Source organism: Coregonus lavaretus (genome assembly GCF_964263955.1).
Source record: "Coregonus lavaretus genome assembly, chromosome: 23".
Lineage (NCBI taxonomy): Eukaryota > Metazoa > Chordata > Actinopteri > Salmoniformes > Salmonidae > Coregonus > Coregonus lavaretus.
The window spans coordinates 24032003-24049122 of NC_140010.1; the positions used below are offsets into that span (position 1 = coordinate 24032003).

General features: G+C 44.7%; 1 protein-coding gene across 1 annotated transcript in view; it reads right to left on the reverse strand.

Moving 5' to 3' along the window:
• The window catches only part of LOC311098782 (astrotactin-1-like), a gene marked incomplete at both ends in the record, with an annotated part of 287871 nt that continues 270751 nt past the window's right edge, over positions 1–17120 (reverse strand). The window contains 3 exons of the mRNA XM_084139347.1: positions 1–238; positions 4900–5083; positions 5231–5331. Coding sequence (XP_083995473.1) covers positions 1–238; positions 4900–5083; positions 5231–5331 — 523 coding nt within the window. The remainder of the gene's footprint in view (positions 239–4899; positions 5084–5230; positions 5332–17120) is intronic.

The window sequence follows — 17120 nt, forward strand, 5'->3', positions numbered from 1 at the left end:
TCAACGTTCTTTGGGCTCCCCATAATCATTGTACATGACTGGCAGGTTCTGTTCGTCGCAGGCCTTTCGCACATCCTGGCCCAGGTCTACCCAGTTGAGACCAAAGGCCTTGGTGTCTGTGTAGCGGCAGGACAGATACTTGAGGGACATCCTGCGAAGGCCGATCTTGGGCTCCTGGAGAAGAGCCCTGCACCATCCACTCAGGTCGTCCAGCTGTGAGAGAATCAGACCTGCTTTCCTGCAAAGGAACACAACAAAGCACTCCTCAGCAAACACACACTATAACGGTAAATAAGGGTTAAAACAGTTATGCTTTCCTGCAAAGGAACACAACACAACAACTCCTAAGCAAACTATTTATGAAGTATTGAATGGAAGTCTATGGTCCATTGCACCTGCCACAGTGATACACAGTATAGGCATGACATATACAGTTGTCTTTAACATGGATAACTATTGGTAATTATGACATACTGATTGTTAAAGTAACTGCCCAGTGTTGCCAGATTTCTATGAAATATGACCTATAATTACTTACAGTATGAGTGAAATAGTAACTAAGTATGTTAAAAATAAGTGTTTCTGTGTTGGAATGGTGTGGTGTACCGGTCATTAAAAATATTCATGCAAGTAGACCGCTGATTGGCCAGCTCATCCTCCTTAGGGAGATGAAATGGTCTATTAGACATACAAGTTTGAGGTGGTGTTTATTAAGTGTTTTTTTTCCCATCCCATTTATGCTTTGGCCACAAATACGGGTATAGGACGAGTCAACAACATTATTTGGATATGAGTTAACAGAATATTAATTTTTAAAAGTGAGATTTTCACTGGGCCGTTACTTTAACACATAATATATACAATTTATCTCAAGTCAAATTATACCGTACATAGACAAGGCCTTCACACAAAAGAACATGTCTTAATGCCCTTCCATATTTGTTGATCTCGATTTCTTGTAGAATTTAGCTCAAAAGAACAAGAAGAAAAAGTAAGATTGATAGAAATACTTAATACACAAAATATGGACCTCTGTTTGGAGTGAGGTACAATTTTTGTATTTGGTGTTCTCACCTTAAATGAGGCAAATCAAATGTTGGATAGAGCGGGTCACTCATAAATCACACATTGCGGCTTCACCATTGTTTTTACACTACATCATAATACGACAGACTCTAAACCCACCTCTTCCCTTCAGTAGGGGATTGGGCATGAGGTGGAATAAATAATTGAATTAACTTCTTCTTAGGTCAATACTTGACTGTTATTCATCAATTTCATAACATGTACATGGTCCACCCATGTTCAGATAGTGATGACATTGAAAGTGATGAAGCTGTCTCCAGGATAAGTGGCTGACAGAAACAGCAACTTTACAGGATGGAAAGAGTGCCTGATTCCTCAGACATGGCTTCACCTCACTCACTGGCCAAACCAGGACCACCAAACTGCAATGTAAATAGTGAGACATTTTTGTCGACCCACAAGACATTTTTGTTATTAATCAAAAACACATTCTCTCTTAATACTGTCATCCCTCCCAACTCCTACATTCAAAGCATTCCTAAGAATATGATCCACAGAATCCAATGTTTTCAGACATACCTCTTAACTTGCTAATCATTGTTAGACAAGGCACAGGGTGCAATGACAGCTTGTTAGTGTGCTTTAAGTGTCACAAGGTGAGACTTTCCAAACAAGGACATACTGTAATGGAGTGTCATATTTCCAGGTTTTTGCATTCAATAGGGGAAAGCTGAGCCTGTAATATTACACATCCTCATATTTAGATTTTCTATTTCAAACTAGGAACAGGTTTTAATGTTACATACACCAGATAGGTGCATTGAAATGTGCTGTTTTACAGGGTTACATAGAAGTACCGGGCCCCATGAGCAAATTAGGGTTAAGTGTCTTGCTCAAGGGCACATCGACAGATTTTTCACCTTGTCGGCTCGGGTATTCGAACCAGTGACTTTTCGGTTACTGGCCCAACGCTCTAACCGCTAAGCTACTGTACCTGCCGCCCTGGATACTGGATACCTGGATCCTACTGTGTCTGTAGCCTATGTTATGTTTACATAGAGACACTTAAGCAACATCCCATTTGCAGATGCTAGTCAAATAGGGCAGAATAACAGCTTAAATACCCACAATTTATTATCTGCAGAGAACTCTTGAGAAAATAATATAATGGTACTTTAACGATGTCAAAATTCAAAGACATATTGAGTCATTATAAAATAATATGTATCTGTGTAGAAGGGGTGCTGTCATTTATATAATTTTTCTAAATGTATTTATGTTTCTAATATCTTGCCACATTTCAGTGGTTTAAGGAATTTTGATGTTTATTTGCTTAAAACAAAAACCTTGCGGTTTGTTATGCTTACATTATTCAAGAAAACGTTTTGGGCTGCAAATAGCAACGGTTGTCACCATAAATCCCAGCATGTATAGAAGTGGAAAATGGCCTCACATTTCCAGGGTACATTTTGGAGCTCTCCCACTCTGCCAGGGCCCCTATTTCAAATCTCCTTGACTCCACTGCTTTTCACTGGTCGGAGAGGAAACAATCAGCTGCATTCCTCAGACAGCCACAGTCACAGAGACCAGGGACTGGATCAAAATAGCATCCATGACGCTAGGAAACCACCACTATGATGACTCTGTCTCTGTGTTACACAGATATACAATACAATGCGATCCGATAACTTTATTGTCCATTTATCAGGAAATTCATTTTATGAATGCACGCAATTTCATGTGTCGCATGAAAGTAAACTGTTGGACTTTAATGGCACAGTACTAGTACATGTATTGTCGTCCATACCCAACAACCAGATATAGAGTATATCTGTTGGTAGGACAGTCCAGTCCTCATCCACAACATGAGATAATGGAAGAGTAATTGTGGTAAAATAATGTCTGAGGAAAATCCCTATATCTTCCAAACAGCCTTGATTAAATTAGGCCCTTTTTAACTGAAAAATTAAAAATCACAAAAACATGAGCACCACTTGTCATGTCATCAACAGAAATCCAACCATAACAATACTTAGCATCGCAGGAAATTGCCTAATTAGGATGTGTCATAAAAATAACTGTCAGTTATTGGGCTGTACAGGCAAGGAGACAGAGGGGGAGTGAAATGTTCAAGATAGGATTTTCTCCTACCAAGCCAACATCTAACATTTCTAAGTCAACAACCAGCCCCATGCCTTTAGAGATGGGTAGTCCCGTAGCGATGACAAGATCGGGACATGGAGAGAAGTGTCGGGCTCGGGAGACAGACTTTGTAAGTTTATGTTTGGCATGAACATCATGCGATGTTGCAGGAAAAAGCAACAAAAATGTTCTCTGACAGGGGCCAACCTAACTCGTCAGTGAGATATGACACGTACAAAAGCCGGGAGAGGAATATTTCCCCTGCTTTTCAAAGATAGATCCATTGCTTCACCAGTTTATTTTAACATATTGTTTACTCTGCTGAAACACGTTTTCATTTAGTCAGGGGCCGAGTGGGTGACTATTATCTGTATTTTGACTAGCTAATGAAAATTGCATTTAAATGGTTCACATTGTTTGTAACAGGGAAACCCCAGTGAATTCGAGGATTTCATAACAAGGAAAGTCATTTCTGGAGACATGCCCAGTTACAGGCGATGTTGTCTGCTTTGTATTGCTGTGTGTGGAAAGGAAAATCTCATTGTTTTGATTCAAGTGGTAAATTGTTCCTTTCAGAAATGCTAGAGAGACAGAGGGTATGGAACAAGTAAACAAGTGATGGGGGTTCTCCAACAAAGCTACAATGGCAGCGCACCCAACACATAAGGTCCAATGCAAATCATGTCTATTCATATTATTCTCATTTACATTTTTAAGAATACATTACAAATACATCTCTTCAATAACACCTATAACACATTTCCTGAGACAGCAGGCTTACACAATCACAACACACCATAACAACATGGAAAATCCTGCCCAACATGCTTACAAGCTAATAGTCTTACAGTATGTAGCAACTTAAAAGGTAGCCACCCTCCATAACACTATAATGGTGTTTAGCAAGATAATGTCCAATTGGTTAATCTAAACCCATGTTTATAGTCCCCCAACCCTCACCTCAAATGCACTTGCTTTGGTTTCATCTAAGGTCGGTGCTTTCTTGACATGAATCATCCATCTGAAAATTTGGGGCTGCTAATGTCAGTGTATTTTAATAGAACACTTCAGAAGCAAACCAATTACATCAACCCTTCCTATATGGGCTTAAAAACAACCTTTAATTTGAAGCTAAGGCCCTTATTCGGAGTCAAGGACGTCTTAATCAGTTTCACCTGCTTCACTGTGCATCTACGGACAACTGTATGTAGACATTTTATAACAGACACGGCTCTGTTTTTAAAACATTTAGCTACAATTTCACATTATAGTACTTATCTGCACTGAACAACCAGTGAGGGGTTAGGGGGTCTTCCTGCTTGTGGTAAATGGACAGACGGATGTCAAAGGTAGAATTTGCTCCAATCAGTTTTAATGAATTTCCACTTGACCTAATTTACACAAACTACGTCTACAATCAAAGCCTGTACTTGGAATCTATTATAAACCAGTCTGTGTTTACAACACAACCAAAACAAGTCTCACCACCCAGGTGGGAATGGATTTTGATGCTACTAGACAGTTGATTGGGTGGTAGTTGTGCTTTCCTAACCAATATGCCTCGATATTCTTGGACTGAGAGAGAGAGAAAGAGAGAGCGAGAGAGAGAGAGAGAGAGAGAGAGAGAGAGAGAGAGAGAGAGAGAGAGAGAGAGAGAGAGAGAGAGAGAGAGAGAGAGACAGAGACAGAGACAGAGACAGAGACAGAGACAGAGACAGATAGTGTAAATACCTGGGCCCCAGTTCGTCCTCGCATCTCCAGGTGAACTCTCCGAAGCTCTCATAACGCTGGTTGTAGTGGTAGAGCACACGGTGCAGGGTGGGAGAGCCCAGATCCATCAGCGTATTGTAAGCCGTCTGCTGCTCCTTGCCACTTGTATAACCATTGAAAAGGTTGTAGATCTTGTCTGCAATCTCTGCAACAACACAGATCTGATCTCAGTACTGTATGTGGAGGCAAGACACATGTGTCTCTACAAGTTTTCAGATTAGTAACTACTGTTAGAATATTAGTCTGAAAACCAAGATACAGATACTGTCCATCCATGCATGAGAAAGCCCACCTTGTGCTTTGACGTCATCAACAGCAGGGCAGGGGGTCTTGATGGTGACCTCACTAGGGCTGGAGCGACGGCCTGTGTTGTCCACTGCCCAGAGCCTAAACCTGTAGACCAACACATATAACTAGTGTTTGTTCATTGCAATGGGAGTGCATGCTACTGCAATAATACAGTTTGTGCAACTGCTAGTTTTTCAGGCTGTGAAAAGACAAATTAAAATGACCCTGAATTAAGTGAAAAAATCATTACATTTTCTTATTGACTGTTGTAATGTGATAGAATGCTAATAAAAATCTGACAATAGGCTACATTTACAAAGCAAGTGCAACCGGTTGTTAAAACATTTACTTGAATTATAGTGCCATCTAGTGGAAGGAAACATTAACAACTACCACCTGCAGTGGTGCAGTGCCAAGTGAAAGTCTACACACCCCTTGCACAGTCTTCACATTTTGCTGCCTCAATGAGATTGACGCATAGATATGCATCAAGTAGTTGACAAATAAGTAAATTGAATTCATGTCTGTCGGTTTTCTCTCTCTCTCTCTCCCTCTCTCTCTCTCTCTCTCTCTCTCTCTCTCTCTCTCTCTCTCTATTCTCTAATCCCCCTCTCCCTCCTCTCTACCTCTCTTTGCCTATCTCACTCTCTCTCTATATATATCCTCTTTACCCCCCTCCTTTTATTTCCCTCTCTCCCTCCCCTTCTTTCACCCCGTCACCCTCTCTCCCTTCCTCTCTCTTTCTTCTATCTCTCTCTCTTTCTCCCTCCTCTCTCCCTCATTATCTCACTCTCCACCCCACCCTCTCTCTACCTCTATTCTTTAATCCCCCCTCTCCATCTCTCTCTCTTCTCTCTCTCCCTCTCTTTGCCTCCCTCTGTCTCTCTCTCTACCTCCTCTTTATCCCCTCCTTCTCTTCTCTCTCTCTCTCCCTCCCCCTCTCTCTCCTTCCTTCTCTCTCTTTCTCTCTTCTATTAATTATGTTCCTCTCTTTCCCTATCCCCATCCTTTCTACCTCCTCTCTCCCTCTCCCTCCTTCCTTCACCCTCACCCTCTCGCTTTCCCCTTTCTCCCTCCCTTTATCTCTCTCTCTCTATCTCTCTATCTATTCTCTAACCTCCCTCTCCATCTCCCTCTTCTCTCTCTCTCTCTCTCTCTCTCTCTCTCTCTCCCTCCCGCCCTCATTTGCCTCCCTCCCTCTGTCTCTCTATATATATATTATCTTTAACCCCCCTCCTTCTCTTCTCTCTCTCACTTCTTTCACCCTCTGCCCCCTCTCTCCCACCTCCACAGACTGGATAATGATGCATAAAAGTCTATGTATTGCATTCATGCAAAAAGCAAGGCATCAATTGATTTGATGCATAAGTCAATACATTGCATTCAAGGCAAAAAAGGTGGTGATAAATCTAAAATGGGTAAATTGGTGTAAGACTCAGACAGACAGACAGAAAGACAGACAGACAGACAGACACACTCACAGACAAACAGACAGACAGACTTATACACTCACAGACAGACGTACAGACAGACAGACAGTCAGACAGACAGAGCCTCTCTAGTACTGCAAGACCATTGAGTTCAATGGAGGTCAAAAATATTTTTGGGCCGATTTACTTCAAATGTCATATGCCAGGTCATAACAGTCCCTGTAATGTCACAAATATGTAACATTTAGGACAATTCATTTTTGTAACTAATCAAAACCACCCCTATGACCACCAATTAAGTAACTGAATGTAATCGCAGGAAGCTGAAATTCAATGTACCACCTCCTGGGGACACTCTTTAACAATGCCCTGAGTTTCAAGTCTTTACTTTAAGAATTGATCGTTCTACAGAGGATGGAACACAGTGTTTTTGAGTAACTGCAGGGAGAGAATGAATTACCATGACAAGGATGAATTAAGCCACTTCCTGTTACCACAGGAAGCTAAACCTCAACACAGGGAATAACTATAAGGTCACGATGGATTGAGTACAAGAACGGTTAGCTAGCTCAATCGCAGTCCACGGTGGGTGTCATGGTTATGTAAGGGCTCTAGGTAATGCTTTTCTATGGAAGAAAAGCCTTGTTCTCCACAGGAGCAAGTTTTCACTGTTAAGACTACATTTCACATGGTCAGGTGTAGACTTGCATTCATCGGAAGCGTTAGGGAAAGAGAGGGTGGAGGGGTGAAAGAAGAGGGAGGGAGACAGAAGAGACAGGGGGGATAAAGAGGACATAGAGAGAGAGCGGCAGAGGGAAGCAAAGAGAGGGAGAGAGAAGGAGGGAGGGAGGATTAGAGAATAGAGAGAGAAATCCAACAGACATGAATGTAATTGACTTATGTGTCAACTAGTTGATGCATTTCTATGCATCAATCTCATTGAATGCAACGTATTCACTTAGGCAGCATGTCTCTGAAGCTTATCTCTAGGCATTAATATTGTGACACTAATCTTCCCCCCATAGAATGCAATGTGTTTACTTAAGAATCATGCCTCTGATGCTTGTCTCTAAGCATCAATATTGTGACACTAATCTTCCCCCCCATTGAATGCAATGTATTCACATAAGCATCATGTTTTTTTACCCGTTTCTATTTGCAAAAACATACCAGATTGATGCTTTTCAATTATATGATGTTTACCAGAAATGTAGAGTGAATGCAATGTTGTTGATCCTATGTATTTTCAAGTATTGTGGTGGCAGTGTCATGTTATGGGTATACTTATTACCGGCAGAGAATGGGGCGTTTGTCAGGATCAAAAGAGACAAGGATTTAATTTTGCTGCCCATCAATGATTCTCAACCAAATTTACTGTGCTTCTGCATCTGCTTTGCTTGCTCTTTGGGGTTTTAGGCTGGTATCTGTATAGTGCTTTGTGAAAACTTCCAATGTAAAAAAGGGCTTTATAAAATAAATGTGATTGAATTTGATTCTGAACTTGAGCAATTTTGACAGAAACAATGGATGTACGTTGCCCTAAGGTGCTTCCACCAAGTATTAACTTCTTATTTTTAAATCTTTCATTAATTTTTCATTACATTTTCTATAATTTTTCTTAAACTTTGGAAATGTGGAGTGGGTTGTGGAGATCGGTCGGACAAAAATCAAATGTAATCCCTTTTTAGATTTCATTTTAAGGCAACAAAATATGAATATTGTGCAAGGGGTGTGTAGACTTTCACTAGCGACTGTATCTGTGAAATACATGTATTGTGTCTACCTAAAATAAATGCACTGTATGTATGAAGTGTATTCATGGCTATGCATACAGCGCATTTGGAAAGTATTCAGACCCCTTCCCCTTTTCCACATTTTTTACATTACAGCCTTATTCTTAAATGGATATAATACATTTCTTTCCGCATGATTCTACACACAATACCCCATAATGACAATGTGAAAACAGATTTTTAGACATTTTTGCAAATGATTTAAAATAATAAACAGAAATACATTATTTACATAAGTATTCAGACCCTTTGATATGAGACTCGAAATTGTCAAGGTGACGTGTATGCGGGAAACGAAGTCAAGCGCAGGACACCGAACAACTGGCAGAACGTACTTCACTTAACACAGTAAAGAAAGTACAAAACAAACCTCCAAACAGGGAGGAACAAATAACGCATACAACCAGCACTGCCGACCTAACGGAAAACAATCACACACAATAACCAATGAGATACATGTTTGCACCTGTTTCCCATTATGTTATATTGTATATGTTATATACAATATAACATAATGGGAAACCGGTGCAAACAATCAGGACAAACTAGACAAACACCAAAACATAGATCGGTGGCAGCTAGTACTCCGGGGACGACGACCGCCGAAGCCTGCCCGAGCAAGGAGGAGGGGCAGCCTCGGCTGATTCCGTGACAGTACCCCCCCCCCTTGACGCGCGGCTCCAGCCGTGCGCCGACCCCGGCCTCGGGGACGGCCAGGAGGACGCGGAGCAGGGCGAGTCGGATGACTCCGGTGGAAGTCAACATGGAGGGATCTAGGATGTCCCTCCTAGGGACCCAGCACCGTTCCTCCGGACCGTACCCCTCCCACTCCACGAGGTACTGCAGGCCCCCCATCCGACGCCTCGAATCCAAGATGGAACGGACTGAGTACGCCGGAGCCCCCTCGATGTCCAACGGGGGCGGAGGAGCCTCTCGTATCTAATTCTCCTGGAGTGGACCAGCCACCACCGGTCTGAGGAGAGACACATGGAACGAGGGGTTAATGCGGTAATTAATGGGCAGTTGTAACCTATAGCATACCTCGTTCAATCTCCTCAGGACTTTAAATGGCCCCACAAACCGCCGACCCAGCTTCCGGCAGGGTAGGCGAAGGGGCAGGTTTCGGGTCGAGAGCCAGACCCGATCTCCCGGTGCATACACCGGAGCCTCACTGCGGTGGCGATCGGCGCTCGCCTTTTGCCGCCTGATAGCCCGCTGCAGATGGACATGCGCAGCGTTCCAGGTTTCTTCAGAGCGCCGAAACCACTCGTACACCGCAGGAGCCTCGATCTGGCTCAGATGCCAGGGTGCCAGAACAGGCTGATAGCCCAACACACACTGGAAAGGAGTGAGATTAGTGGAGGAGTGGCGGAGTGAGTTTTGGGCTATCTCTGCCCAGGGAATATACCCCGACCACTCCTCCTGCCGGTCCTGGCAGTAGGACCTCAGAAACCTACCCACATCTTGGTTTACTCTCTCCACCTGCCCATTACTCTCAGGGTGAAAACCCGAGGTAAGGCTGATCGAGACCCCCAAACGTTCCATGAACGCCCTCCACACTCTAGAGGTGAACTGGGGACCCCGATCAGACACTATATCCTCAGGCACCCCGTAGTGCCGGAAAACGTGAGTAAACAGGGCTTCGGCCATTTGTAGGGCTGTAGGAAGACCTGGCATAGGGATGAGACGGCAGGCCTTAGAAAACCGATCAACAACGACCAAGATCGTGGTATCCCCTGGGAGGGGGGAAGGTCCGTGACAAAATCCACCGACAGGTGAGACCACGGCCATTGTGGAACGGGGAGAGGTTGTAACTTCCCCCTGGGCAGGTGTCTAGGCGCCTTACACTGGGCGCACACTGAGCAGGAAGAAACGTAAACTCTCTCGTCCTTAGCTAAGGTGGGCCACCAGTACTTCCCGCTAAGACAGTGCACCGTCCGACCAATACCAGGATGACCAGAGGAGGGTGACGTGTGAGCCCAATAAATCAGTCGGTCACGGACCTCGAGCGGCACGTACCTCCGTCCCTCTGGACACTCTGGGGGAGAAGGGTCTGTACGTAACGCCCGCTCGATTTCCGTGTCGACCTCCCACACCACCGGTGCCACGAGACAAGACTCCGGTAGTATGGGAGTGGGCTCAATGGACCTCTCCTCTGTGTCATATCGTCGGGACAGGGCGTCTGCCTTAACGTTCTGTGACCCGGGGATATACATGATCTTAAAGACAAACCGGGCCAGAAACATGGCCCACCTAGCCTGACGAGGTTTCAGTCTCTTCGCTGCCCGGATGTACTCCAGGTTACGATGGTCAGTCAGAATGAGAAAAGGTTGGTTAGCCCCCTCAAGCCAATGTCTCCACACCTTCAGGGCCTGGACCACAGCTAGCAGCTCCCTGTCCCCCACGTCATAATTGCGCTCCGCCGGACTGAGCTTCTTAGAATAGAAAGCACAGGGGCGGAGTTTTGGAGGCGTGCCCGAGCGCTGAGACAGTATAGTACCGATCCCCGCCTCGGACGCATCCACCTCGACTTGGAACGCCAAAGAGGGATCCGGATGTGCCAGCACCGGAGCTGAGGTGAACAGGTCCTTCAAATTACTAAACGCCATGTCCGCCTCAGCCGACCACTGCAAACGCACCGGGCCCCCCTTTAGCAGGGAGGTAATGGGAGCCGCTACCTGTCCAAAACCCCGGATAAACCTCCGGTAGTAATTGGCAAAACCCCAAAACCGCTGCACCTCCTTTACTGTAGTTGGAGTCTGCCAATTACGCACGGCTGAAATGCGGTCAATCTCCATCTCCACCCCTGACGCAGACAACCGGTGTCCCAGGAAGGAGATGGACTCCTGGAAAAACAGACATTTCTCTGTCTTCACATACAGATCATACTCCAACAGTCTACCCAGCACCCGACGTACCAGGGACACATGCTCGGTACGTGTAGTGGAGTATATCAGAATGTCATCAATATACACCACTACCCCCTGTCCATGCAAATCCCGGAAAATCTCGTCTACAAATGATTGGAAGACTGAAGGAGCATTCATTAGACCGTATGGCATGACGAGGTACTCATAGTGACCCGAGGTGGTACTGAAGGCTGTTTTCCACTCATCTCCCTCCCGAATGCGCACCAGGTTGTAATCGCTCCTGAGATCCAATTTTGTGAAGAAGCGCTCCCCGTGTAATGACTCTGTCATACTAGCAATCAGAGGGAGAGGATAGCTGTATTTAATAGTGATCTGATTGAGACCACGGTAATCAATACACGGGCGTAAACCCCCATCCTTCTTCTTCACAAAAAAGAAACTTGAGGACGCAGGAGAAGTGGAAGGCCGTATGTATCCCTGTCTCAAGGATTCGGCGACGTATGTCTCCATAGCAGCCGTCTCCTCCTGAGACAGAGGATACACATGGCTGCGAGGGAGCGCCGCGCCAACCTGGAGGTCTATCGCACAATCCCCCTGTCGATGAGGTGGTAATTGAGTCGCCTTCATCTTACAGAAGGCGCTTGCCAAATCGGCATACTCAGGAGGAATGTGCATTGTGGGCATTTGGTTCGGACTCTCCACCGTCGTTGCCCCTACGGAAACACCTACACAACGCCCCACACACTGATCAGACCATCCCTTGAGAGCCCTCTGTTGCCATGAAATGTTGGGGTCATGAGATATTAACCAGGGAAGTCCCAACACCACTGGAAACGCAGGAGAGTCAATTAAATACAACTGTATAGTCTCCTCATGACCCTTCTGCGTTTTCATCTTCAGTGGCGCTGTGACCTCCCTAATCAATCCCGACCCCAAAGGCCGGCTATCTAGGGCATGGATAGGGAAGGGCACATCGACTGGTAATATAGGGATCCCTAACTTATATGAGAAATGGCGATCGATAGAATTCCCAGCTGCGCCTGAATCGACTAGCGCCTTTTGCTGGGAGTAAGAAGAAACTTCTGGAAACATCACTTGGATACACATATGAACAGCAGAGAGCTCTGGGTGAGTTGGGACCTTACTCACCGGGAATGACTCATCAGTGCGCTGCCTGCTGCCTCAAATCCGAGGAGACCCTCCCCAGCACCGAACCACTGTGTGTCCTCGGCGGCCACAGTTGGTTCAGGGGACAGCCTCCTTCCTGGCCTCCCTACTACCAGCACCCCCGAGCTCCATAGGGCTCGGCTCGGAGGTGCTGGGGAATGGAATGGACGGCCCCAGCGCTGGACGTCCGCGGGTAGCCAACAGGGTATCCAAACGAAACGACATGTCCACCAGCTGATTGAAGCTTAGGTTGGTGTCCCTGCAGGCCAACTCTCGACGAACGTCCTCCCTCAGGCTATATCTGTAGTGGTCGATGAGGGCCCTCTCATTCCATCCCGAATTGGCAGCCAGAGTCCGGAAGTCCAGTGTGAATTCCTGCGCGCTCCTCCTCCCCTGTCTGAGGTGGAATAGACGCTCACCCGCCGCCTTCCCCTCCGGGGGATGATCGAACACTGCGCTGAAGCGGCGGGTGAACTCCGCATAGTTCACAGTAGCGGCGTCTATCCCTCCCCACTCGGCGTTGGCCCACTCCAGTGCCTTGCTGGACAGACAGGAGATGAGGGCGGACACGCTCTCGTATCCCGAGGGTGCCGGGTGAATGGTTGCCAGGTAAAGTTCCACCTGGTGCAGGAAACCCTGACACCCGGCTGCGGTGTCATCATAAGCCCTCGGGAGCGAGAGCCGAATTCCACTGGACTCCGGATGTGAGACGATAGGAGTAGCCGATGGTGGTGGTATCGTTGGAGGAGGTGTGGGCAAACCTCCTCTCTCCCATCGTCCCAAAGTGTTCATAACGTTATCCATAGCGGCACCAAGATTTTGGAGCATCGCTGCCTGTTGTAGGACGCGCTCCTCGAGTGATCCAGTCGGTGCCGTCGCTCCTGCTGACTCCATGGTAAGGTGTGTGATTCTGTCACGACTGTCTGTGAGATGCGGTAAACAAAGTCAGGCGCAGGACACAGAACTCTCGGATACGTACTTTAAATACGAAAAGGAACCAAAAGGACACAGAAAATAACTCCACGCAGGGAGGAAATAACCTGCTCACAAAATAGACAACCGTGAAGGGGAAAACAATCACACACAAAGTACAGATGAGAGACAGGGGTAATTATAAGGGAAACAATTAACATAATGACGAACAGGTGTAAACAATACAGACAAAACTAAACAAACACCGATAACATCGAACGGCAGTAGCTAGTACTCCGGGGACGACGAACGCCGAAGCCTGCCCGAGCAAGGAGGAGGAGCAGCCTCGGCAGAATCCTTGACAGACGGAAACCACCCCTCAGTAAAATGCACATGACAGCCCGCTTGGAGTTTGCCAAAAGGCACCTAAAGGACTCACGGACCATGAGAAACAAGATTCTCTGGTCTGATGAAACCAAGATTGAACTCTTTGGCCTGAATGCCAAACGTCACATCTGGAGAAAACCTGGAACCATCCCTATGGTGAAGCATAGTGGTGGCAGCATCATGCTGTGGGGATGGTTTCAGCGGCAGGGACTGGGAGACTAGTCAGGATCGAGGGAAAGATGAACGGAGCAAAGTACAGAGAGATCCTTGATGAAAACCTGCTCCAGAGTGCTCAGGACCTCAGACTGGGGTGAAGGTTCACCTTCCAACAGGACAACGTCCCCCGAGGATATGCAGAGAAGAATGGGAGAAACTCCCCAAATACAGGTGTGCCAAGCTTGTAGCGTCATTACCCAAGAAGACTCGAGGCTGTAATCGCTGCCGAAGGTGCTTCAACAAAGTACTGAGTAAAGGGTCTGAATATGTAATTGTCATATTTCAGTTTTTTTATTTAAAAAAAAAACCTGTTTTTGCTTTGTCATTATGGGGTATTGTGTGTAGATTGATGAGGAAAAAACAAAAAATGTAATACATTTTGGAATAAGGCTCTACCATAACGAAATGTGGAAGAAGTCAAGGGGTCTTAATACTTTCCGAATGCACTGTACAATACAATACAGCTTGACCAATAAGACACTGAGGTCACTGTCTGGTCTCAAGACAATAAGATAACTAAAGTAATGCGTAAAATTAGGTATCATTTTTGGAACGTACAGAGCTGAAATTGTATTTTTAAATTACCAAAGCTAAACCTGTGAGGCCTGAAATATTTTGCAATGCACTTCAACAGATATCCTGAAGAAATAATTAAGTGCTTTGTAACTGTACAGCACAGGCATAGAGACATTTTATGAATATAGGAAACGTTTTGAAAATAACTGAAGTCGTCTGTAACAACTGAGCTGAATAGCCTGCCAACAAGGAAATTGACCAGAAGAAAAATTATGTAAAGATTTGTATTTGTATTTGTATTTATTAAGTATCCCCATTAGCTGCTGCCTAGGCAGCTACTATTCCTGGGGTCCAGCAACATTAAGGCAGTTATATTCAATTTTAAATATTACATGAAATTACATTTCATAACACTTTTCACAACACATTAAGTGTGTTCCCTCAGGCCACTACTCTACTATCACATATTTACAATACAAAATCCATGTGTATGTGTGTGTAGAGTGCGTGTCTCATCATGTGTATGTGTGTCCGTGCTGTGTGTGTCTCATCACAGCCCCCGCTATTCCATGTGTATTTTTATCTGTTTTTTAAAATCTGATTCTACTGCTTGCATCAGTTACCTGATGTGGAATAGAGTTCCATGTAGCCATGGCTCTATGTAGTACTGTGCACCTCCCATAGTCTGTTCTTGACTTGGGGATTGGGAAGAGACCTTTGGTGGCATGTCTTGTGGGGTATGCATGGGTGTCCGAGCTGTGTGCTACTAGTTTAAACAGCCACCTCGGTGCATTGAGTATGTCAACACTTCTTACAAAAACAAGTAGTGATGAAGTCAATCTCTCCTCCACTTTGAGCCATGAGAGATTTACATGCATATTATTAATGTTAGCTCGCCGTGTACATTTAAGGACCAGCCGTGTTGCCCTGTTCTGAGCCAATTGTAATTTTCCGAGGTACCTCTTTATGGCACCTGACCACACGACTGAACAGTAGTCCAGGTGCGACAAAACTAGGGCCTGTAGGACCTTCCATGTTGATAGTGTTGTTAAAAAGGCAGAGCAGCACTTTATTATGGACAGACTTCTCCCCATCTTAGCTACTTATGTATCAACATGTTTTGACCATGGCAGTTTACAATCCAGGGTTACTTCAAGCAGTTTATTCACCTCAACATGCTCAATTTCCACATTATTTATTACAAGATTTAGTTGAGGTTTAAGGTTTAGTGAATGAGTTGTCCCAAATACAATGCTTTTAATTGTAAAAATATTTAGAACCAACTTATTCCTTGCCCCCCATTATGAAACTAACTGCAGCTCTTAGTTAAGTGTTGCAGTGATTTCACGCGTTGTAGTAACTGACGTGTATAGTGTTGAGTCATCCGCATACATAGACTTTACTCAAAGCCAGTGGCATGTCATTAGTAAAGATTGAAAATAAGTAAGGGGCCTAGACAGCTGCCCTGGGGAATTCCTGATTCTACCTGGATTATGTTGGAGAGGCTTCCATTAAAGAACAGCCTCTGTGTTCTGTTAGACAGGTAACTCTTTCTCCACAATATAGCAGGGGGTGTAAAGACATAACACATACGTTTTTCCATCAGCAGACTATGATTGATAATGTCAAAAGCCGCACTGAAGTCTAATAAAACAGCTCCCACAATCTTTTTATCATCAATTTCTCTCAGCCAATCATCAGTCATTTGTGTAAGTACCGTGCGTGTTGAATGTCCTTCCTTATAAGGGTGCTGAAAGTCTGTTGTCAATTTGTTTACAATAAAATAGCATTGTATCTGGTCAAACACCCTTTTTTTCCAAAAGTTTACTAAGGGTTGGTAACAGGCTGATTGGTCGGCTATTTGAGCCAGTAAAGGGGGCTTTACTATTCTTGGGTAGCGGAATTACTTTTGCTTCCCTCCAGGCCTGAGGGCACACACTTTCTAGTAGGCTTAGATTGAAGATATGGCAAATAAGAGTGGCACTATTGGCCGCTATTCTCCTCAGTAATCTTCCATCCAAGTTGTCAGACTTCGGTGGCTTGTCATCATTGATAGACAACAATTATCTTTTCACCACTTCCACACTCACTTTACGGAATTCCAAAATGACAATGCTTGTCTTTCAAAATTGTATCAGTTATACTTGGATGTGTAGTGTCAGCGTTTGTTTGCTAATCTTGCCAATGAAAAAATAATTAAAGTAATAGGCAATATCAGTGGGTTTTGTGATGAATGAGCCATCTGATTCAATGGATGATGGAGATGTGTTTGCCTTTTTGCCCAACATTTCATTTAAACTGCTCCAAAACTTTTTACTATCATTCTTTATATAATCTATATTTGTTTCATAGTATACTTTCTTTTTATTCAGTTTAGTCACATGATTTCTCAATTTGCAGTACGTTTGCAAATCGGTTGTGCAGCCAGACTTATTTACATTTACGTCATTTAGCAGACGCTCTTATCCAGAGCGACTTACAGTTAGTGAATACATTTATTGATTTTTTCATACTGGCCCCCCGTGGGAATCGATCCCACAACCCTGGCGTTGCAAACGCCATGCTCTATCAACTGAGCTACATCCCTGCCGGCCAAATCCTCA